This window comes from Gobio gobio, assembly GCF_949357685.1.
Source record: "Gobio gobio genome assembly, chromosome: 10".
NCBI lineage: Eukaryota > Metazoa > Chordata > Actinopteri > Cypriniformes > Gobionidae > Gobio > Gobio gobio.
Window position 1 is genome coordinate 57,204,905 of NC_137116.1, and position 24,389 is coordinate 57,229,293.

The 24,389-nt window shown below is 37.9% G+C and overlaps 1 protein-coding gene across 1 annotated transcript in view; it reads right to left on the reverse strand.

Moving 5' to 3' along the window:
• dock5 (dedicator of cytokinesis 5) overlaps positions 1–24,389 on the reverse strand; it is a 153,753-nt gene that overhangs the window by 82,832 nt on the left and 46,532 nt on the right. The window contains exons 16-26 of the mRNA XM_079828037.1: positions 21,780–21,852; positions 21,351–21,454; positions 18,956–19,136; positions 12,171–12,268; positions 11,997–12,086; positions 8,539–8,639; positions 8,198–8,332; positions 6,322–6,433; positions 5,881–5,951; positions 481–587; positions 270–406 (exon numbers count right to left, since the gene is read on the reverse strand). Of these exons, the coding sequence (XP_079684163.1) occupies positions 270–406; positions 481–587; positions 5,881–5,951; positions 6,322–6,433; positions 8,198–8,332; positions 8,539–8,639; positions 11,997–12,086; positions 12,171–12,268; positions 18,956–19,136; positions 21,351–21,454; positions 21,780–21,852 (1,209 nt within the window). The remainder of the gene's footprint in view (positions 1–269; positions 407–480; positions 588–5,880; positions 5,952–6,321; positions 6,434–8,197; positions 8,333–8,538; positions 8,640–11,996; positions 12,087–12,170; positions 12,269–18,955; positions 19,137–21,350; positions 21,455–21,779; positions 21,853–24,389) is intronic.

The following is a 24,389-nucleotide window of genomic DNA, read 5'->3' on the forward strand; positions in this document are numbered from 1 at the left end:
CTTGCACACACCCTCCCACACACACTTGCACGCACAAATGTTTTATCACTCGCTTTTGTGTTTCGCGAGTGTGTGTTTTTGTGATGCGCGAGTGTGGCGAGTGACGTCAGAGAATGTCAGTGGGCTATAATGGATTATGGTCTGTTCCTGCATGGAAACAGAGGCTGATGTCAGTGGACTGATAAACCTGTGCACAACTTCTATAAACTGCAGAAGTGAGCCAGCGGTGCCTCGGCCATCAGATGGTCTGAGATCAGCTCTTCCCTCACCATGTGTTTTCCGTCCAGCATGTCCAGGGCAGTGCTCAGCAGCTGCACACAGGCCTCCAGGTCCGGCTTGTGTGAGTGATCGTCCAGCTGTCCACTCAGCTGATCTGTGATCAGGGGCAGCAGAACATCTCTGCAGTCTAGAAGCACAGCACAGAGTATGAGCTGTGATGACACACAGAGATCATGAATGAGCTGATGAGTCCAGGCCTACCCGACTGCTTGAACAGGTTACTCTCCACAACCTTCACCAGACAGCCCAGCTTCTGCCTCACCATCTGACAACCCGGAATGCTCTCGATGAACTTAGCCAGCTGAACACTGAGAGAGAGAGAGAGAGAGAGAGAGAGAGAGAGAGAGAGAGAGAGAGAGAGAGAGAGAGAGAGAGAGAGAGAGAGAGAGAGAGAGAGAGAGAGAGAGAGAGAGAGAGAGAGAGAGAGAGAGAGAGAGAGAGAGAGAGAGAGAGAGAGAGAGAGAGGAGAGAGAGAGAGAGAGAGAGAGAGAGAGAGAGAGAGAGAGAGAGAGAGAGAGAGAGAGAGAGAGAGAGAGAGAGAGAGAGAATAAAACGAATAACTAAGGATGCACCGGTTGACCGGCCAAAAATTGCAATCGTTTTTTTGCTTATATCGCACGATCGGCAACCGGACAGTTTTTGCTTATATCGCGCAATCGGCAACCGGACGATTTTTGCTTATATCGCGCGATCGGCAACCGGACGGTTTATGCTTATATCACGCGATCGGCAACCGGACGGTTTATGCTTATATCACGCGATCGGCAACCGGACGGTTTATGCTTATATCGCGCGATCGGCAACCGGACGGTTTATGCTTATATCGCGCGATCGGCAACCGGACGGTTTATGCTTATATCGCGTGATCGGCAACCGGACGGTTTTTGCTTATATCGCGTGATCGGCAACCGGACGGTTTATGCTTATATCACGCGATCGGCAACCGGACGGTTTATGCTTATATAGCGCGATCGGCAACCGGACGGTTTTTGCTTATATCGCGTGATCGGCAACCGGACGGTTTATGCTTATATATTTTTTTTGCTTATATTAGTTTTCTTTGTATTTTTTTTTGCTGATTTTTCCGGAAGTGCGGAAAATACGCCTATATTGCAATTAGGGATCGACGGATATGGATTTTTTAGTGCCGATGCAGATACCGATTTTTTTCATCAGCCTTAGCCGATGACCGATATGGGCTGCCGATTTTCTTGAGCCGATATTTGGAACCGAACTGCTTTTGCTCCCTCAATTTACATTATAAAAATGACACAATGATCATGATAACAATTTAAAAATTAAAAAAGGAACATTTATTGAACTAAAAAAAAACTAAATTTAACAAATAGTAAAAACAGGTAGAACAAGAAACAAAGAGTTCAGTGGTGAAACTAAATTCTGAAAATAAATATTTAAGCATAAATAAAATAATTACACTATTGCACACAGTATCAACAAGCAAGCAGCATAATAAAGTGCACACTGACTGTACTATACTTAAAACTTTTATACTTTTAATACTATTTACAACCTAGTCATTTAATGCTTAGGTGCACTTAACTTGCACCTAAGCATCGGCCGATACATGTAAAAATCGCAAATATCGGCCCGATATATCGGTCTAACACTAATTGCAATCATTCACGAACATGTGACTTGTGTGTTACAAACGGAAACTGGAGAACTGAGGGAAACGACGAAGGGAATGAAGAGCCGCTTTCCTGCGCGAGCTGAAGTTGCGCGAGCTGTGCGAGCTGAAGTTGCGTGAGCTGAAGTTGCGCGAGCTGTGCGAGCTGAGGTTGCGCGAGCTGAAGTTGCGCGAGCTGAAGTTGCGCGAGCTGTGCGAGCTGAAGTTGCGCGAGCTGTGCGAGCTGAAGTTGCGCAAGCTGTGTGAGCTGAGGTTGCGCGAGCTGAAGTTGCACGAGCTGAAGTTGCGCAAGCTGTGAGAGCTGAGGTTGCGCGAGCTGAAGTTGCGCGAGCTGAAGTTGCGCAAGCTGTGGGAGCTGAGGTTGCGCGAGCTGAAGTTGCGCGAGCTGAAGTTGCGCAAGCTGTGCGAGCTGAGGTTGCGCGAGCTGAAGTTGCGCGAGCTGTGCGAGCTGAAGTTGCACGAGCTGAAGTTGCGTGAGCTGTGCGAGCTGAAGTTGTGCGAGCTGAAGTTGCGCGAGCTGTGCGAGCTGAAGTTGCACGAGCTGAAGTTGCGCGAGCTGAAGTTGCGCGAGCTGTGCGAGCTGAAGTTGTGCGAGCTGTGCGAGCTGAAGTTGCGCGAGCTGCGCGAGCTGCGCGAGCTGTGCGAGCTGAAGTTGCGCGAGCTGAAGTTGCGCGAGCTGTGCGAGCTGAAGTTGCGCGAGCTGCGCGAGCTGAAGTTGCGCGAGCTGCGCGAGCTGACCTCCGCGCCTGCACAAGTGTAGATAGTGAGCGTTTGTTCAGCTCAGCTTCTCACGTGTTGGATCGGATGAGAACGAAACAGACTAACTTGTGACAAAGCCGAAATACTTATTTTTGTAGCTTAAAGAAGAACATACATGCACTTTAGAAATGAAATACTATCAGTTCTGTAGCCTATAGGATGATCATCTTTATTTTACCTTAAAATTTACATTGACATAATTTGATTTAAAAAGCACCTGCTGTAGCATCTTAGTTTTTTTCGCTGCACTAAACATTATTTGATTTAACATTTTGGAACAATTATATACTTTGGTTTTATTTAATTTCACTGGTAAAGACTTTTTTCCTTTACACTGAATTTAAAAACAAATGCTGATTTAAGTAACGTCTTTGTTTGGATTGCAGAATATGCAGTTGTTGCCTTTAATTTCACCTTTCAGCCTTTTCATTTCCAATTCAATTTCCCGTTCATTTCAGATTGAGGACTTGTTTTCATTAGCCAAAAGCCAATTTAGCCTGTTAAATACCATATAAACATCTTGTTCATGTATACTTTCATTCTTTTATTGTGTAAAAAAAAGAAAGAAAAAAAATCGGTATCGGTATCAGAATCGGCCATGTAAAATCATGATCGGTGCATCACTACGAATAAAGGTATGGAAAACGTAAGTCAGAAGGAATTACAAGAAAAGAGAGAACTGACATAAAAAAAGAGTGTGAAGATCTGAGATGCACAAGCCTTCATTTCTCTAAACTAGTCTTCAAACTTCGGATGTTAGAGATGTCAACCAACATTAGGGAACACACAGGATTGATCACACAGGAGAAGTGAAGGATGAGAGCCGGGGGAATCCAGCAGAGCGAGAACTCTTCACCCATCACACATCAGATCAGACAGAAAACATTCAACACGTGGAAATATGACGTCTACAATACAAGGAACAGCGTCTGTGTCCCAATAAAGCAGCATCCATTTAATCATTTCAATAAAAATAATCATTCACACTGTTATTATTGCATATTTTAACTTGGTGTAAATAGCTGCTGATTTTAATAAACTATTGTCCGTCCATCCATCCGTCTATCACTCTTGCTATCTAAATATCTATCCATCTATCTGTCAGTCAACCCACCATCCACCCACCCATTCATCCATCCATCCACCCATTCGTCCATCTATCCACCCATTCATCCATCCATCCACCCATTCGTCCATCTATCCACCCATTCATCCATCCATCCACCCATTCGTCCATCTATCCACCCATTCATCCATCCATCCACCCATTCGTCCATCCATCCACCCATTCATCCATCCATCCATCCACCCATTCATCCATCCATCCACCCATTCATCCATCCATCCATCCACCCATTCATCCATCCAAACACCCATTCATTCATCCATCCATCCATCCATCCACCCACCCACCCATCCACCCATCCATCCATCCATCCACCCATCCATCCACCCATTTATCTATCCATCCACCCACCCATCCACCCATCCATCCATCCATCCACCCACCCAATCATCCATCCATCCATCCATCCATCCACCCACCAATTCATCCATCCATCCACCCATCCACCCATTCATCCATCCATCCATCCACCCATCCATCCATCCATCCACCCATTCATCCATCCATCCACCCATCTATCCACCCATCCATCCACCCATCCGTCCACCCATTCATTCATCCATCCATCCACCCATCTATCCACCCATCCATCCACCCATCCGTCCACCCATTCATCCACCCATCTATCCACCCATCTATCCACCCATCTATCCACCCATCTATCCACCCATCCATCCATCCATCCACCCATCCATCCACCCATTCATCCATCCACCCATTCATCCATCCACCCATTCATCCATCCACCCATCCATCCACCCATTCATCCATCCACCCATTCATCCATCCACCCATTCATCCATCCACCCATCCATCCACCCATTCATCCATCCACCCATTCATCCATCCACCCATTCATCCATCCACCCATTCATCCATCCATCCATCCACCCATTCATCCATCCACCCATTCATCCATCCACCCATTCATCCATCCACCCATTCATCCATCCATCCACCCATCCATCCACCCCTTCATCCATCCACCCCTTCATCCATCCATCCATCCATCCATCCACCCATCCATCCACCCACCCATTCATCCATCCACCCATCCACCCACCCATTCATCCATCCATCCACCCATCTATCCACCCATCCACCCATCCATCCACCCATTCATTCATCCATCCACCCATCCATCCACCCATCAATCCACCCATTCATCCATCCACCCATTCATCCATCCATCCACCCATCTCTGTCTGTCTGTCCATCAATCCACCATCCATCCATCACTCTTGCTATCTAACTATCTATCTATCTATCTATCTATCTATCCATCTATCTGTCTGTCAATCCACCATTCATCCATCCATCCATCCATCCTTCCATCACTCTTGGTATCTAACTATCTATCTATCCAACTATCTGTCTGTCAATCCACCATTCATTCATCCATCCATCTATCACTCTTGCTATCTAACTATCTATCCATCTATCTGTCCATCAATCCACCATCCACCCATCCATCCATCCATCCATCCATCTATCTGTCCATCAATCCACCCATTCATCCATTCACCCTTCCATCCATCCATCCATCCATCCATCCATCCATCTATCTATCCGTCCATCCATCCATCCATCCATCCATCCATCCATCCATCCATCTATCTATCTATCTGTCCATCAATCCACCATCCACCCATTCATCCATTCACCCTTCCACCCATCCATCTATCTATCATCCATCCATCCATCCATCCATCCATCTGTCCATCTATCTATCTGTCCATCCATCTATCTGTCCGTCAATCCACCATCCACCCATCCATCCGTCTATCCGTCCACCCATCCATCCATCTATCTATCCGTGCATCCATTGCTTCATCCGTCCGTCCGTCCATCCATCCATCCCTCCGTCCATCCATCCATCCATCCATACTGAACTCTGGCATGAGGATTATAGCGGTGGATCTTCAGTTGATATTGAGAAGTTGTGTGTGATTCTGGAATGTCTGCAGTGTGTGTGTGTGTAAGATCTGATCTCAGGGATGATTGAATATAGAGATGTGATGTTCTTTACCCACTCTAGGGTTCATTAGGAGCATGATGTGTGCTTTACCTGAGCTCTACAGCGTCAAAGACCTTCTGCAGTTCATTGATGATGGTGGGAAGATATTTCAAGATGGCTCCCTGTGAGAAAAACAGATGTATAAATATATATAGATAATGTATTCCTGTGATCAAAGCTGAATTTATCATCATTCCTCCAGTCTTCAGTGTCACATGACCCTTCAGAAATCATTCTCATATGAGGATCTGATGCTCAACACACGTTTATGATTATTATAATGTTGGAAACAGTTGAGCTGCTTCATACTTCTGTAAAACCTTGATATATTTTTCTCATGGATTAAAAAAGAACAGAATTTATTTGAAATAGAAATCTTTTGTAACTGAATAAGGGTATTATTTACTTTCATATAAATGAGTTACTGATCATAAACGTTTGAACACTAGAGTAAATCTTCCTGTCTTTTATAAATGTCTGGGTGAAGCCTGCCTTTATCTTCACTCCTTCATCCAGAGGTCTGTCCATCAGGTTACTGATTGAGAGAAATAATGTCCGAATGGAGTCGGGAAACTGCCCTGCGTCTTCACTTTTCCCATAAAACCTGACAAACAACAAACAGAATTAGCAGAGAACATGTTAGTGATCTATCTATCATTCTATCATTCTATCATTCTATCCGTCCGTCCGTTAACTAATGAACCTTATTGTAAAGTGATAACACACTATTATTATTGCATATTTTTAATTAGTGTAAATAGCCGCTGCCTTTAATAAAATATCTTTCATCCGTTCATCCATTCTTCTGTCTATCTATCCATCCATCCATCCATTCTTCTGTCTATCTATCCATCCATCCATCCATTCTTCTGTCTATCCATCCATTCATCCACCCACCCATCCATCCATCCATCCATCTGTCTATCCATCTGTCTATCCATCCATCCATTAATCTATCCATCTGTCCATCCCTCCATCCGTTCATCTGTCCATCTGTTCGTCTATCCATCCGTTTATCTATCCAACTATATATCCATCCATCCATCCATTCTTCTGTCTATCCATCCATTCATCCACCCACCCATCCATCAATCCATCCATCCATCTGTCTATCCATCTGTCTATCCATCCATCCATTAATCTATCCATCTGTCCATCCCTCCATCCGTTCATCTGTCCATCTATCCAACTATCTATCCATCCATCCGTCCATTCTTCCATCTATCCATCCATCCATCCATCCATCTATCCAACTATCTATCCATCCATTCTTCCGTCCATCCATCCATCCACCCACCCATCCATCCATCCATCCATCCATCCATCTATCCATTAATCTGTCCATCTGTTCGTCTATCCATCCATCCATCCGTCCATTTATCCAACTATCTATCCATCCATTCTTCCGTCCGTCCGTCCATCCATCCATTCACCCATTCACCCACCCACCCATCCATTCATCCATCCATCTATCCATCCATCCATTAATCTATCCATCTGTCCATCCCTCCATCCGTTCATCTGTCCATCTGTTCGTCTATCTATCCGTCCATCTATCCAACTATCTATCCATCCATCCATTCTTCCATCTATCCATCTATCCATCCGTCCATCTATCCATCCATTCTTCCGTCCTTCCACCCATCCATCCATCCATCCATCCATCCATCCATTAATCTATCCATCTGTCCATCCCTCTATCCATTCACCTATCTATCCATCCATCCATCCATCCGTCCATCTATCCAACTATCTATCCATCCACCCATCCATCCATCCATCCATCCATTCTTCTGTCTATCCATCCATCCATCCATCCATCCGTCCATCCATCTGTCTGTCCATCTATATGTCCATCTATCTGTCCGTCCATCCATCTGTTTGCCTATCCATCCATCCGTCCATCCATCCATCCGTCCGTCCATCTATCCGTCCATCCATTAGTCCATCCATCCATCCATCCATCTGTCTATCCATCCATCCATCTATCCATCCATCTGTCCATCCATCTGTCCATCCATCCGTCCATCTATCTGTTTGTCTGTCCATCCATCCATCATCCATCTATTTGTCCATCCACCTCTCCATCCATCTCTCCATCATCCGTTCACCCAGACTCTGAGTGCTCCTCATGCTGCATATAAATGTCTGTAATTTTATTCTGCAGTAAATCAGGCTTTGCTTTGAGCCAGTGCTCTTGATTTAATTGCCTTTTTTGAGCTCCAGATTGAGGTTCAATTGTGTTTGTACATATACAGAAGCGAGTGGCTTCTAAAGATTCATCTTTACTGCTGCTTTTTTCATTTGCATTGTCAGATGAAGGACAAGTTCAGTCAAGCCCTGAGAGGAAATAAGGGCCAGAACCCACCTCAGATAGAGAACTCGAGACTGCACAATGAAACGAAAGAGATATTTGAAGGCTTTCAAGGCAGCGTACAGTCGCTCAGTATGAGCCGGATTCTCAGCATGACCCACAAAATAATTCAACACTTTGGTCAACTTCCTGTGAAAAGACAAGGCAGAGCAAGGCAATTACAGCAGCTTGCAAATAAATATAGATCAGAGCTGAGAGCGTCAGGTGTGTAGAGAACAGGTGAGAGAAGAAGAGACTGTTAGAGGGAGATGGCCATGTGAGAATTAAACCTCAACAAAAACGGCCACGTTATATTAAAACACATGAACTGGGACACGAAGGGCAGAAGCTCTTACTGATAGGCCAGAGTCGCACTGAAGTGTTTGCTGATGTATGTCTCCAACACAGGGTTAAAATGCTGAAACTTCACATCGCCGATCAGGGAGATGATGAAAACCTGGACAAATCAAGCACAAATACATGACTTTAAATCCAAAACATTCAATTATAGTTCATCAAATTAAAGTAAGTGCATCTGCAAAACGTCCTTTCTTTTGTACTTATGCAACCAAAGATAGAGTTGGCAGGAAAAATAATAACAACCAACTTGATTATTACTAAATATTCAACTATATTACTGATCAGCTCATTTCAACTATCATAAAGTAATAATTAAGAGATAAAATGTTAAAAATATAATTTTAAATGTCCTCAATATTAGATAAAATGTTGAAAATATGATTTTAAAAGTCCTCATTATTAGATAAAAAATAAAAAATATGATTTTAAAAGTCATAATAGTGAGATAAAAAGTCTAAAATATGACATGCTAAGTCATAACTATTAGATAAAATGTTGAAAATATGATTTTAAAAGTCCTCATCATTGGATAAAAAGTCAAAAATATGATTTTAAAAGTCCTCATTATTAGATTAAGTAAAAAATATTATTTAAAAAATCTTCATTATTAGATAAAATGTTGAAAATATTATTTTAAAAGTTCTCATTATTAGATAAAGTCAAAAATATTATTTTAAAAGTCCTCATTATTAGATACAATGTAGAAAATATGATTTTAAAAGTTCTCATTATTAGATAAAGTCAAAAATATTATTTAAAAAATCTTCATTATTAGATAAAATGTTGAAAATATTATTTTAAAAGTTCTCATTATTAGATAAAGTCAAAAATATTATTTTAAAAGTCCTCATTATTAGATACAATGTAAAAAATATGATTTTAAAAGCCCTCATTATTAGATAAAAAGTAAAAAATATGATTTTAAAAGTTCTCATTATTAGATAAAAAGTAAAAAATATGATTTTAAAAGTCCTCATTATTAGATAAAAAGTCAAAAATATGATTTTAAAAGTCCTCATAATTAGGTAAAAAGTCAAAAATATGATTTTAAAAGTCCTCATTATTAGATAAAATGTCAAAAATATGATTTTAAAAATCCTCATTATTAGATCAAGTCAAAATGTGACATGCTAAGTCATAATTATAAGATAAAACATTGAAAATATGATTATAAAAGTCCTCATTAGATAAAAAGTAAAAAAATATGATATTAAAAGTCCTCATTATTAGATAAAAAGTAAAAAAATATGATATTAAAAGCCATAATAGTAAGATAAAAAGTTGAAAATATGACATGCTAAGTCATAATTATAAGATCAAATGTTGAAAATATGATTTTAAAAGTCCTCATTATTAGATAAAAAGTTGAAAATACGACATGCTAAGTCATTGTGAGATGAACAGTTGAAATTAGATTTTTAAAAAGTCTAAATTATGATTAAAACACACACTAAGACATTTAAGAGATGAAATCATGCTTGTTATTTTATTTTATGTGCTTTAAAAAAAAAAACCACACTTATAATAATAATATTAACATAATTGTTTTCATTTTGTGCAATATATATTTTACATGTGTTTTTACATTTTGAAATCAGTTTTTACAGCAGAAATTAATAAAAAACGGACTTTTGCTTTTCATCTAAAACTTAAATGTAAGGCAGCTAAAACAGTGGGTAATAAAAAGATCCTCAGCCAGAGTAAATGATGGTGTTCTGCATCATATGGTCAGATCTGAGCAGTCTATCTGTGAGGGGGAAGATGAGCCATACGGCGAGCGGTAAGGGTTCTCCTATGAATATCTGATGAAGCCGCTCTGACTTTACTCTGACTTTACTCTGACTTTACTCTGACTTTACTCTGACTTTACTCTGACTTTACTCTGACTTTACTCTGACTTTACTCTGACTTTACTCTGACTTTACTCTGACTTTCCTCTGACTTCAGACTCCAGACTCATGAGCATCAGCTTCACACACTAAGACTATCATTCCTGATTCATGCACTAAACTACTCAAGCCTTATGTCAAGATTTACACAGTTCAATTCAGAGTCACATTTAATCAAATTGAACTGAATATTCCTTGCATATTATCATAAAAATAGAGCTTAATAAAACATTTTGTATAAAACTTAAACTTCCTTCCCTTGTTCCATTAAGATTTATACAAAATGTCTTAAGATCTATTTTTTATACTTAATTCATAATATGAATAATATGCAAGGATTATTCAACTCACTTAAATGAAATTTGACTATTAATTAAAATGCGTAAATCTGGAAAAATACATTAATAATATCATATATTTCACTTCTGGGGGTCTACTTCATGAAAAATGTTACGGTTGAGCATAACTATAAAAATACATTATGATTATAGAAATATAGATTTCTTACTATTTTATTAGTTTTCATTACTTTTTAAAGAGATTGTAGTTTTATTATTATTATTATGATTATTATGATGTTTAATATTATTATTATTAATGTGTACATTAGTATGAATAATAGTATCATTAATAATATTTCATTATTTTCTGTTACTTTTTAGAGACTGTATTATTATTATTATTAGTAGTAGTAGTAGTAGTAGTAGTAGTAGTATTGATAATATGATTATTAATGATCATTAGTATGAATAACAGTATCATTAATAATATTTCATTATTTTCTGACTTTTTACAGACTGTATTATTATTATTAATGATAATATGAATATTAATGATCATTAGCATGAATAATAGTATCATTAATATTTCATCATTTTCCGCGACTTTTTAGAGACTGTATTATTGTTGTTATTATTATTATAATTATGAATATTAATGATAATATGAATATTAATTATCATTAGTATGAATAATAGATTCATTAATAATATTTCATTATTTTCTGTGAATTTTTTGAGATTGTATTATTATTATTATTAAAGATAATATGAATATTAATGATCATTAGTATGAATAATAGTATCATTATTCATTAATAATATTTCATCATTTTCTGTGCTTTTTTAGAGACGGTATTATTATAATTGTTATTACTAGTAGTAGTATATATGAATGTGAATATGATTGTTAATATTACTAATTATTCATAATCATTAATATCCATATAAGTTGATAATAATTATAATCATGTAAATTTGTTAAGTCACAGAAAGTAAAATATGAATATTAATGTTACCATTAGCGTTTATATGCATATTAATTATATATTCATATTCATATTTCAAGAATTCATAATAATAAGAATAAGATCTCTTAAATAATGATATAATAATCATGTATTTTTATAGTTGATGATGATCAACTGTGTGATTCTCCCAGTGCAATATGAACAATATGACTGGTCTTTGACTGGTCTCGATATTTCCAGGTTTTTCATTACTGGAAAAACTCCAGTTTGGCCACTAGTGCATCTCTGAAGAGCGAGTTAAAGGATCAATACTTGCCAGGGCATTGAAAACCAGTGTATCATAGGTTTCTTCCTCCGAGGTCTCCATCATGATATTAAAGAGAGCATCCAGTGTGTCCTGCAGGAACTACACAACACACACAACACACACTTCAGATCATAAAGCAGCATTTTGCAGAAGGCCAAGTGTTGTGTTTTCTCACGAGCTTACTTTAATAATCTCCCCTCCATCGACTTCCATCAGTTTCTGCAGGATTTCTTCCAGTCTCTCAGTGTTTGATCTCCAGTTGAGAAGCCCCAGAAGGTCAACTGAGGAAATCACAGCAGATGTAGAAGTCCACCAATCTCATACGGTCACATACTGGGAGAGTTTAGCCCAAAATCAAACTTTTGTCATTGTCTTTTCTCCTCTCTCTTGTTGTTCCAAATCATATGACCATATAATCTTTGTTTCTGCTTAGAGGGAAAGTTTAGCCCTTGATTTCCTCTCCCTCAAGTCATCCTATGTGTGTATGACATTCTTCTCTCAGACAAACACAATCAGAGTTATATTAATAACGTCCTGGCTCTTCCAAGCTTTATAATGGCAGTGATTGTTGGGTAATTTTTGAAGTCCATAAAAGTGCATCCATCCATCATAAAAGTGCATCCATCCATCATAAAAGTGCATCTATCCATCATAAAAGTGCATCCATCCATCATAAAAGTGCATCTATCCATCATAAAAGTGCATCTATCCATCATAAAAGTGCATCTATCCATCATAAAAGTGCCTCTATCCATCATAAAAGTGCATCCATCCATCATCAGTGCATCTATCCATCATAAAAGTGCATCTATCCATCATAAAAGTGCATCTATCAATCATAAAAGTACATCTATCCATCATAAAAGTGCATCTATCATCATAAAAGTGCATCTATCCATCATAAAAGTGCATCTATCCATCATAAAAGTGCATCTATTCATCATAAAAGTGCATCTATCCATCATAAAAGTGCATCCATCCATCATAAAAGTACATCTATCCATCATAAAAGTGCATCTATCATCATAAAAGTGCATCTATCCATCATAAAAGTACATCTATCCATCATAAAAGTGCATCTATCATCATAAAAGTGCATCTATCCATCATAAAAGTGCATCTATTCATCATAAAAGTGCATCTATCCATCATAAAAGTACATCTATCCATCATAAAAGTGCATCTATCATCATAAAAGTGCATCTATCCATCATAAAAGTGCATCTATCTATCATAAAAGTGCATCTATCCATCATAAAAGTGCATCTATCCATCATAAAAGTGCATCTATCAATCATAAAAGTACATCTATTCATCATAAAAGTGCATCTATCCATCATAAAAGTACATCTATCCATCATAAAAGTGCATCTATCATCATAAAAGTGCATCTATCCATCATAAAAGTGCATCTATCCATCATAAAAGTGCATCTATCCATCATTAAAAGTGCATCCATCCATCATAAAAGTGCATCTGTCCATCATAAAAGTACATCTATCCATCATAAAAGTGCATCTATCCATCATAAAAGTGCATCTATCCATCATTAAAAGTGCATCTATCCATCATTAAAAGTGCATCCATCCATCATAAAAGTGCATCTGTCCATCATAAAAGTACATCTATCCATCATAAAAGTGCATCTATTCATCATAAAAGTGCATCTATTCATCATAAAAGTGCATCTATCCATCATAAAAGTGCATCTATCCATCATTAAAAGTGCATCCATCCATCATAAAAGTGCATCTGTCCATCATAAAAGTACATCTATCCATCATAAAAGTGCATCTATCCATCATAAAAATGCATCTATCCATCATAAAAGTGCATCCATCCATCATAAAAGTGCATCCGTCCATCATTAAAGTGCATCCGTCCATCATAAAAGTACATCTATCCATCATAAAAGTGCATCTATCCATCATAAAAATGCATCTATCCATCATAAAAGTGCATCTATCCATCATAAAAGTGCATCTATCCATCATCAAAGTGCATCTATTCATCATAAAAGTGCATCTATTCATCATAAAAGTGCATCTATCCATCATAAAAGTGCATCTATCCATCATAAAAGTGCATCTATTCATCATAAAAGTGCATCTGTCCATCATAAAAGTGCATCTATCCATCATAAAAGTGCATCCGTCCATCATAAAAGTGCATCCATCCATCATAAAAGTGCATCTATCCATCATAAAAGTGCATCTATCCATCATAAAAGTGCATCTATCCATCATAAAAGTGCATCTATCCATCATAAAAGAGCATCTATCCATCATAAAAGTGCATCCATCCATCCATCATAAAAGTGCATCTATCCATCATAAAAGTGCATCTATCCATCATAAAAGTGCATCCATCCATCATAAAAGTGCATCTATCATCATAAAAGTGCATCTATCCATCATAAAAGTGCATCTATCCATCATAAAAGTGCATCTATCCATCATAAAAGTGCATCTATCCATTATAAAAGTGCATCTATCCATCATAAAAGTGCATCTATCCATCATAAAAGTGCATCTATCCATCATAAAAGTGCATCTATCCATTATAAAAGTGCATCTATCCATCATAAAAGTGCATCTATCCATCATAAAAGTGCATCCATCCATCATAAAAGTGCATCCATCCATTATAAAAGTGCATCCATCCATTATAAAAGTGCATCCATCCATTATAAAAGTGCATCCATCCATTATAAAAGTGCATCCATCCATTATAAAAGTGCATCTATCCATCATAAAAGTGCATCTATCCATCATAAAAGTGCATCTATCCATTATAAAAGTGCATCCATCCATTATAAAAGTGCATCTATCCATCATAAAAGTGCATCTATCCATCATAAAAGTGCATCTATCCATCATAAAAGTGCATCCATCCATTATAAAAGTGCATCTATCCATCATAAAAGTGCATCCATCCATTATAAAAGTGCATCTATCCATCATAAAAGTGCATCTATCCATTATAAAAGTGCATCTATCCATTATAAAAGTGCATCTATCCATTATAAAAGTGCATCTATCCATCATAAAAGTGCATCCATCCATTATAAAAGTGCATCTATCCATCATAAAAGTGCATCCATCCATTATAAAAGTGCATCTATCCATCATAAAAGTGCATCCATCCATTATAAAAGTGCATCTATCCATCATAAAAGTGCATCTATCCATCATAAAAGTGCATCTATCCATTATAAAAGTGCATCCATCCATTATAAAAGTGCATCCATCCATTATAAAAGTGCATCTATCCATCATAAAAGTGCATCTATCCATCATAAAAGTGCATCTATCCATTATAAAAGTGCATCCATCCATTATAAAAGTGCATCTATCCATCATAAAAGTGCATCTATCCATTATAAAAGTGCATCTATCCATTATAAAAGTGCATCTATCCATCATAAAAGTGCATCTATCCATCATAAAAGTGCATCTATCCATCATAAAAGTGCCTCTATCCATCATAAAAGTGCATCTATCCATTATAAAAGTGCATCTATCCATCATAAAAGTGCATCTATCCATCATAAAAGTGCATCTATCCATCATAAAAGTGCATCTATCCATCATAAAAGTGCATCTATCCATTATAAAAGTGCATCTATCCATCATAAAAGTGCATCTATCCATCATAAAAGTGCATCCATCCATTATAAAAGTGCATCTATCCATCATAAAAGTGCATCTATCCATCATAAAAGTGCATCTATCCATCATAAAAGTGCATCTATCCATTATAAAAGTGCATCTATCCATCATAAAAGTGCATCCATCCATTATAAAAGTGCATCTATCCATCATAAAAGTGCATCTATCCATCATAAAAGTGCATCTATCCATCATAAAAGTGCATCCGTCCATCATTAAAGTGCATCCGTCCATCATAAAAGTACATCTATCCATCATAAAAGTGCATCTATCCATCATAAAAATGCATCTATCCATCATAAAAGTGCATCTATCCATCATAAAAGTGCATCTATCCATCATCAAAGTGCATCTATTCATCATAAAAGTGCATCTATTCATCATAAAAGTGCATCTATCCATCATAAAAGTGCATCTATCCATCATAAAAGTGCATCTATTCATCATAAAAGTGCATCTGTCCATCATAAAAGTGCATCTATCCATCATAAAAGTGCATCCGTCCATCATAAAAGTGCATCCATCCATCATAAAAGAGCATCTATCCATCAAAAAAGTGCATCTATCCATCATAAAAGTGCATCTATCCATCATAAAAGTGCATCTATTCATCATAAAAGTGCATATATCCATCATAAAAGTGCATCTATCCATCATAAAAGTGCATCTATCCATCATAAAAGTGCATCTATCCATCATAAAAGTGCATCTATCCATCATAAAAGAGCATCTATCCATCATAAAAGTGCATCCATCCATCCATCATAAAAGTGCATCTATCCATCATAAAAGTGCATCTATCCATCATAAAAGTGCATCCATCCATCATAAAAGTGCATCTATCATCATAAAAGTGCATCTATCCATCATAAAAGTGCATCTATCCATCATAAAAGTGCATCTATCCATCATAAAAGTGCATCTATCCATTATAAAAGTGCATCTATCCATCATAAAAGTGCATCTATCCATCATAAAAGTGCATCTATCCATCATAAAAGTGCATCTATCCATTATAAAAGTGCATCTATCCATCATAAAAGTGCATCTATCCATCATAAAAGTGCATCCATCCATTATAAAAGTGCATCTATCCATCATAAAAGTGCATCTATCCATCATAAAAGTGCATCTATCCATTATAAAAGTGCATCCATCCATTATAAAAGTGCATCTATCCATCATAAAAGTGCATCTATCCATTATAAAAGTGCATCTATCCATTATAAAAGTGCATCTATCCATCATAAAAGTGCATCTATCCATCATAAAAGTGCATCTATCCATTATAAAAGTGCATCTATCCATCATAAAAGTGCATCTATCCATCATAAAAGTGCATCTATCCATCATAAAAGTGCATCTATCCATTATAAAAGTGCATCCATCCATTATAAAAGTGCATCTATCCATCATAAAAGTGCATCTATCCATCATAAAAGTGCATCTATCCATCATAAAAGTGCATCTATCCATTATAAAAGTGCATCTATCCATCATAAAAGTGCATCCATCCATTATAAAAGTGCATCTATCCATCATAAAAGTGCATCTATCCATCATAAAAGTGCATCCATCCATTATAAAAGTGCATCTATCCATCATAAAAGTGCATCTATCCATCATAAAAGTGCATCTATCCATCATAAAAGTGCATCTATCTATCATAAAAGTGCATCTATCCATCATAAAAGTGCATCTATCCATCATAAAAGTGCATCTATCCATCATAAAAGTGCATCCATCCATTATAAAAGTGCATCTATCCATCATAAAATTTTCTTTGGTTGATTCCAGCCCTATATACTACAACGTTTTGAGTCGGTTTCAGTGGTTTCGCGTGTACGCAGATATTTTTTGAGACGAGGGTGAAAAAAAAGATTGGATAGGGAAAGTTTGTGTGGATGTGGCCTTAAAGGTCCCGTTCTTCGTGTTTTTTTGAAGCTTTGATTGTGTTTACAGTGTTCAATATAACATGTGTTCATGTTTCGCGTGTAAAAAAACACAGTATTTTTCACACAATGTACTTATCTGTGTACCGCTGTTTTCACTGTCCTAAAAACGGCTGGTGATTTCCTCTTTCTATGAAGTCCCTCCTTCAGAAATACGTAACGAGTTCTGATTGTGCCAGCGCTTACCGTGTTGTGATTCGACCGCAGCTTAGCGCACGTGCCAGCAGTTCCTGTGTTGTGATTCGACAGCAGCTTAGCGCATGTTGGAAAGGAGTGTCTTAACGGAGAGATGTCTTAACGGAGAGATGTATGCGTTCAATAATCTCTACAGCGTCCCTGGGAAAGCCAAACAAAGGTGATTTGACTCCTGGATGAAAATAACAGCGTCTCGACGACATGGCGATAAACACACTCAACGCAACAGTTCCTTTTCTCCACGCGACACGTCCGCTTCTCCACGTGGGACAGCAACAAGACCGCGCCCCCTTTTTCGCGTTTCTTTGTGGGCGGAGGTTAGTCTGTTCTACTGCTCTACTGACGTAATTAAAGAAGGAAGTACCAGGATGTAGTCCAAGCCAGCCGTTCGCTGTAGGCTTTGAAAGGGAACTTCTGTTAAATAAAATATCTCGCTTGGCATTGAACTTTGAGCTTTATAATTTTACAGGTATTATTTATGCTCTAACAGCAACATTACACACTAACTAAAGTTTGAAAAATGGGATCATGCGGAATGGGACCTTTAATAGGTTTTTCCCTCGTCAAAAAGAAACATTTGACTAGTTCTGCCTCAATACCATGTGGTGTTACTGCAGTAAATCATGGTGAATGTTGGTGATTTGTGACCGAAACCCCTGAACTTCGCTCATGTTGTCTCCACATCTGATATCTGTGGTTCATAACAGAGAATTCTGCGCGAACGCTTCCACTAGATCTCGATGTTATTAATTCTGTGGCGAATCCAAAAGCTTTCTCACTGGATCTCCCAGCGCTGTGTAGTAACAGTTTTGCGTGATCTAGATCGGCCCGTGTGTGAGCTCACGCTGTCTATTCTTGCTCTGAGCTGATAAATGGTCCGGTTCTGCTTTCGCTTGCGTTTGATGTTTCTCATATGCAACAGAAATGCCAGCTCTTATCAGCACTGCGATGGTCACACTGGTGTGACCTCTAACAACATTTAGTCGTCCCAGCAGGAAAAAAGATTGCAGTCTGGAGCCCTGAATGTGTGTCAAAACGGTTTCCTATCGAATATGCAGAGACATTTTTGGGTGAAATATTATGGAGATATTTAAATTAAAAATATACTAAATGACTATAGTGGTGCTGTTGCTTTTACAAAAGGAAATACCGTTTTGAGTAAGCTTTGTAGAGCAGGTGAGGGTGGCGATCTGGAAGCTGTCTTTGGTGATGGGAATGAGACCGGCATGATGGAAGGATTTTCCCGTCTGTCTCTCTTTCTCTTCCACTTCAGAATACAAGCCCGGCAGAGTCAAATACGTCCTGGCATCGTCAGTCTTCTTCACATCCACCTGTAGGAGCAGAAGAGGAAGTGGCACTGCGTGTGTGAGACATCACTGTCTGTCTGGATGAACAGTAAGACCACATGACATGGGACAGTAATAGATACTGCAGGTGTAAAGGGAAGTTCAGAAAGAGACCCAAAGGTTACACTGAAATGATTCCAGCGAAGAATCAAGTTTTGTGACAGTAGTACATTTATTCAGCAAAGATGCCTTCAATTGATCAAAAGTGACAGTAAAGACATTTATAATGTTAAAGATTTATATTTCAAGTAAATACTGTTCTTTTGAACTCTATATTCATTAAAGAATTATCAAAAGTATTTACTATTTTCAACATTAATAATCATAAATGTTTCTTAAGCATCAAATCCTCATATTATAATGATTAGTGAAGGATCATGTGACACTGAAGACTGGAGGAATGATGATAAATTCAGCTTTGATCACAGGAATACATTGCATTTTAGAATATATTAAAACTGAAATTCTTTTCATTGGAATAAAATTTCACACAATTACAGTTTTTACTGCGTTTTTTTTTTTCTGCATCAAATAAATTCAGTCTTCGTGAGCATAAGAGAAAATATTGGTAACAAATATTATCGACACCAAACTTGTGAAAGTTAGTGTAAAATGGCATCTCTTCGACAATGTATTTGTTTTTACGACAGTAGATATGGAGGAAATGGTTAATCTAAAACAAGTTTACAACATCACAAGATAGTGAATAATGACAGAATTTTAAATTCTACATAATTCCCTTAAAGGAATATTCTGGTTCAATGCAAGTTAATAGGAACACTCGACTTTTTTTGAAAATAGGCTAATTTTCCGACTCCCCTAGAGTTAAACCGTTGAGTTTGACCGTTTTCGAATCCATTCAGTCCATTCGGTAGCAATTTTAGCATAGCTTAGCATAGATCATTGAATCTGATTAGAACGTTAGCATCTCGCTCAAAAAATGACCAAAGAGTTTCGATATTTTTCCTATTTAAAACTCGACTCTTCTGTAGTTCCATCGTGTACTAAGACCAACGGAAAATGAGAAGTTGTGATTTTCTAGGCCGATATGTCTAGGAACTATACTCTCATTCCTGCGTAATAATCAAGAGCTTTGTGCCGTGAAAATAGGCTAACTTCCGTCAACATAACCAACATGATAACCTGCTTACACAGAGAGCGCTGGGGACTATTTTCAGACGCGGTGTAATATCATTGTGCCGCTGCACTCATGAGACGGCTCAAAGCTCCTTGATCGGTCTAGAAAATCACAACTTTTCATTTTCCGTCGGTCTTAGTACATGATGTAACTACATCGGTCTTTTTCAAACAAAAGGGGCGTGTTCCTTTAAGCTCAATCAACAAAACTGTACAGTGAAAACCAGGATTCATCCGTGAAGAGAACACCTCTCCAAAGTGCCAGACGCCATCGAATGTGAGCATTTGTCCACTCAAGTCGGCAACAACGATGAACTACAGTCAGCTCGAGACCTCGACGAGGGGTGGCCATGACAATAATAATGCCGTCTAATCAGCATCTTTATGTGCCACACCTGTGAGGAGGATGGATTATCTCAGCAAAGGAGAAGTGCTCACTAACACCGATTTAGATTTGTTAGATTTGAGAGAAATAGGCCTTGAATGTACATAGAAAAAGTCTAAAAACAGATTAGCTTATAACGCTAGTCTATGGGGCATAGAATAAGTCAAATTAAAGCGCTAGTTAAAGCGTTAGTTCACCCAAAAATTAAAATTCTGTCATTAATTCCTCAGCCTCATGTGGTTGGACACCCGTCAGACCTCCGTTCATCTTCAGACACAAATGAAGATATTTTAGTGTAAAGCTGATGCTGAGAAAGGCTTCAGATAGGCCTCCATTGGCATTCAGTACATTTACACTCACAAGACCCAGAAAAGGCACTAAAAACGCCGTTACAAAGTCCATCTCACCACAGTGACTCTACAATAATCTTACGATGCCACGACAATAGTTTTTAACTATTAACTAGCGATTTAATTTGACTTATTCTATGCCCCATATACTAGCGTTATAAGCTAATCTGTTTTTAGAGATAAAACTCTTTACATTCGATTTTCACGAAAACGCATCCCAGAGAACGATCTACTCGGTAACCATGTGTTAATTACCCCTAGGGTCATTTTTCACAGGAGTTGTCTTTTAATTTGCACTGAACCAAGAACATGTCTTAAGACGCCCACCTTGTAGACAATGAGATCGTGTTTTCCATCTGGGAGTGTGGTGCCATCCGACTTCATCAGGCGGACAAAAGCCATGCCAAAAGGCTTCTCGGACTTATCTCTGGCTACAGAAATGTAAGCAGACACATTTTAAACATTAAAACTTGAACATACAGTAGCGCAGAGGTTCTCGACCTGGGGTCAGCAAAAATGCCAATGGGTTTAAGTGAGATCTCCATTTCCAAAAAACCTTTTTCAGGTTGCATAATATTTAGTCGGACTTGCAGGTTTTCTTGCGCCTAAAATGAAGTGCAATGCTCGCTACAAACATGACCTGGACAAAAAGGTTGAGAAACTCTGCAGAAATGCATTAATGAGAACAGAAAAAAGAGAACAGATACCACAGTCTACATACAGTTCCTGCAACCTCAATGCCCTATAAGGACTCACAATCTTGAGAAGATCTGTGTCTGAAGGTAAGCCTCAGGTGACATCGACACACATCCTCAATGGGAATGGCCACCTGATGGACAGAAGAGAACGAGTGAATGGAAAGCCAGGTGCAGCTCTTAAGTCCCTTTCACATGACCCGCGTGAAGGGCTTCAACGCGCCTCTTAACACAAGCGGCAGGAGTTCAATTGACCTTGACATGAAAAGCATTGCAGGCAGAGTCACAGAAGGGCACTTCTCTTTCTAGGAAAAATGATGAATGGGGCAGGTGTACGCAGAGAAAATAGTGCCAGGAAATGGCAGAGGTGACATATTCAAGCTTAAAGTTACACTTTAATACACTGCAGAAAGAATAAAAAGAAAACACACTCTCTCTGAAGCCATGATATGCTTTTGACATTGTGTGTGTTTGCATGCAAAACAATGGACCAGATGATTCTGACTTTGACGGACTATTGTAAATAGTGGCAATACTTATTAGTCAATGCATAAGCTAACATGAATAAAGCAGTATTTTTTTTATATACTTTGTTAATGTTAATTAGTAAAAATATTGTTGTTTTTTTGTTCACAGTGCGTTAATCGAAGTTAACAAATACAACGTCTGTTTTTTAAAATGTATTAATAAATGCTGAAATTAACATTGAATAAGAAGCTGTTCATTAGTAGTTCATGTTAACTGCTCTAGTTAAAGCTGGGGTAAGTGCTTTCTAACTAACCAACATATTACAATTATGACCAGATTAGAGGAACCAAAGGACACAAACATATACAAACACGCCCCCTTACTGCTGATTGGTTATACGTTTGTTTTGGTACTCGGCCCGAGACACTTTTCTAAAGCAGTTTTGAAATATCACTTACCTCAGCTTTAACTAATATGAACAAATGAAACCGTATTGTAAAGTATTACAAGCGAGTTGGGTGCCGATATGTGTTCAAGAGAAGAGCACATGTTGAAATTAATATGCAGGATATTTGTCTCATTCAAACAGAAATTTTAATTTGTGAACTTTTACAGTTAAAACATATGATTGGCCGTATGGGAAGTGCTTCACAAATAAATGTGAAGTGAATTTTTGGTTTAAAATCAACTGTAAAATGTATGTCAATGTTCATGCAAAAATTGCATTAGCAAAGAGGTTTTAATAAAGTAATTAAATAAATGAATAAAACATGCACAAAGAATCAGTCGCTCTTGTTTTAATATTTGACTGTGGCTCCAAAAGTTTTTGACAACACTAAGCTGGGGTGAGGGATATTTCAAAACTGCTTTAGAAAGTGTCTCGGGCCGAGTACCAAAACAAACGTACAGCCAATCAGCAGTAAGGGGGCGTGTCTACTAATGACGGGGAGAAGAGAGCGCTCAGTGCACGCCATTATTCAAAACACAGGACGGACATGAGCTGAGACGACAGAAAGAGAGAGATGGCAGATAAACACACATGTGGAAGATGTGGAGCAAAAGAAGGCTTGGGTTCAGCTTTCCAGCGCTGCAGAACTTCAGGAGCGAGCGTTGCTTTATTTCTTCTCCATAGGCGAGTAACACTGGTTTAGTTTAGTTTCACAGAACTAATATATGCTGGCTTTTGCTTGAATATGCTCATGTGTCATGTTTGCTTGTGATCGTATCGGCGTGATAAAGACCCGTTCATTTCCACACCGGATAAGAGCGTCTAAACCTCCTCACTGTGTGTTTCAAGCGTCAGCTCCCAAAGTGTGTCCGGAGTAGGGTTGGGTATCGTTTGGGTTTTTTTCGATTCCGGTGCCAAACCGATACTTTTAAAACGGTTCCGGTGCCTAAACGGTGCCTGAACCGATACTTTTTTTTTTTTAAAAAGGCCACAAAACGAGGTGGATGACATTAAATGGCTTTTTATTTATTTATTTTTTATTTAAATTGAACCATTTATTAAAAGTTTAATGTATACTTAAATGTATGAATATAAATAAATACAAAACACAATTTACTTATATACAAATTATAATTGACTTATTTACAAATTCACAGTAAAACCTAAGCCACCTAACCCAACTACAACAAGCCTAATATAACTCTTAATTACAATAATAACAGCAGAGTCTGTATTCTTGCTCTGCTACTAACCAGCTTCGAGCTTCAGCTCTTTTTTGAAATATGATCATATTCTCTGGCTAAATATTTTAGAATGCATCGTCTTAATGTTTCCATGGCGACGTGTCATGTTTCTCACATGACACACAGCAGCCGCAATAGCGCTGACAGCTCAGCTGTATCGGGTTTATTTCGTTTTTTCTTTTTATTCAAAATATTCACAAACTTCTTAACTGTGTCACGAACTATCTGATGTTCAAATGTGTGAGTGAATGTGTGTTAGTTGATCTATAAAGCGCAATGGGCGGCGCCATGTTAGTTTGCGCCTCAGAATCGGATCTGTCGGATTTACAACACTTGAGTTCATTCTCGTCTCACGAAATACATGAAAGTAAGTGACCAGTGAAATGGAAGAAGAACAGAGTAAAAGCTATAGTTACTATATAATGTGCATGTATCTGATGTGAATAAAACATGTAACGTTAGTCAAATTATAATTGTCTGAAAGGATTGTCATTGCCGCTTTCATAGACAT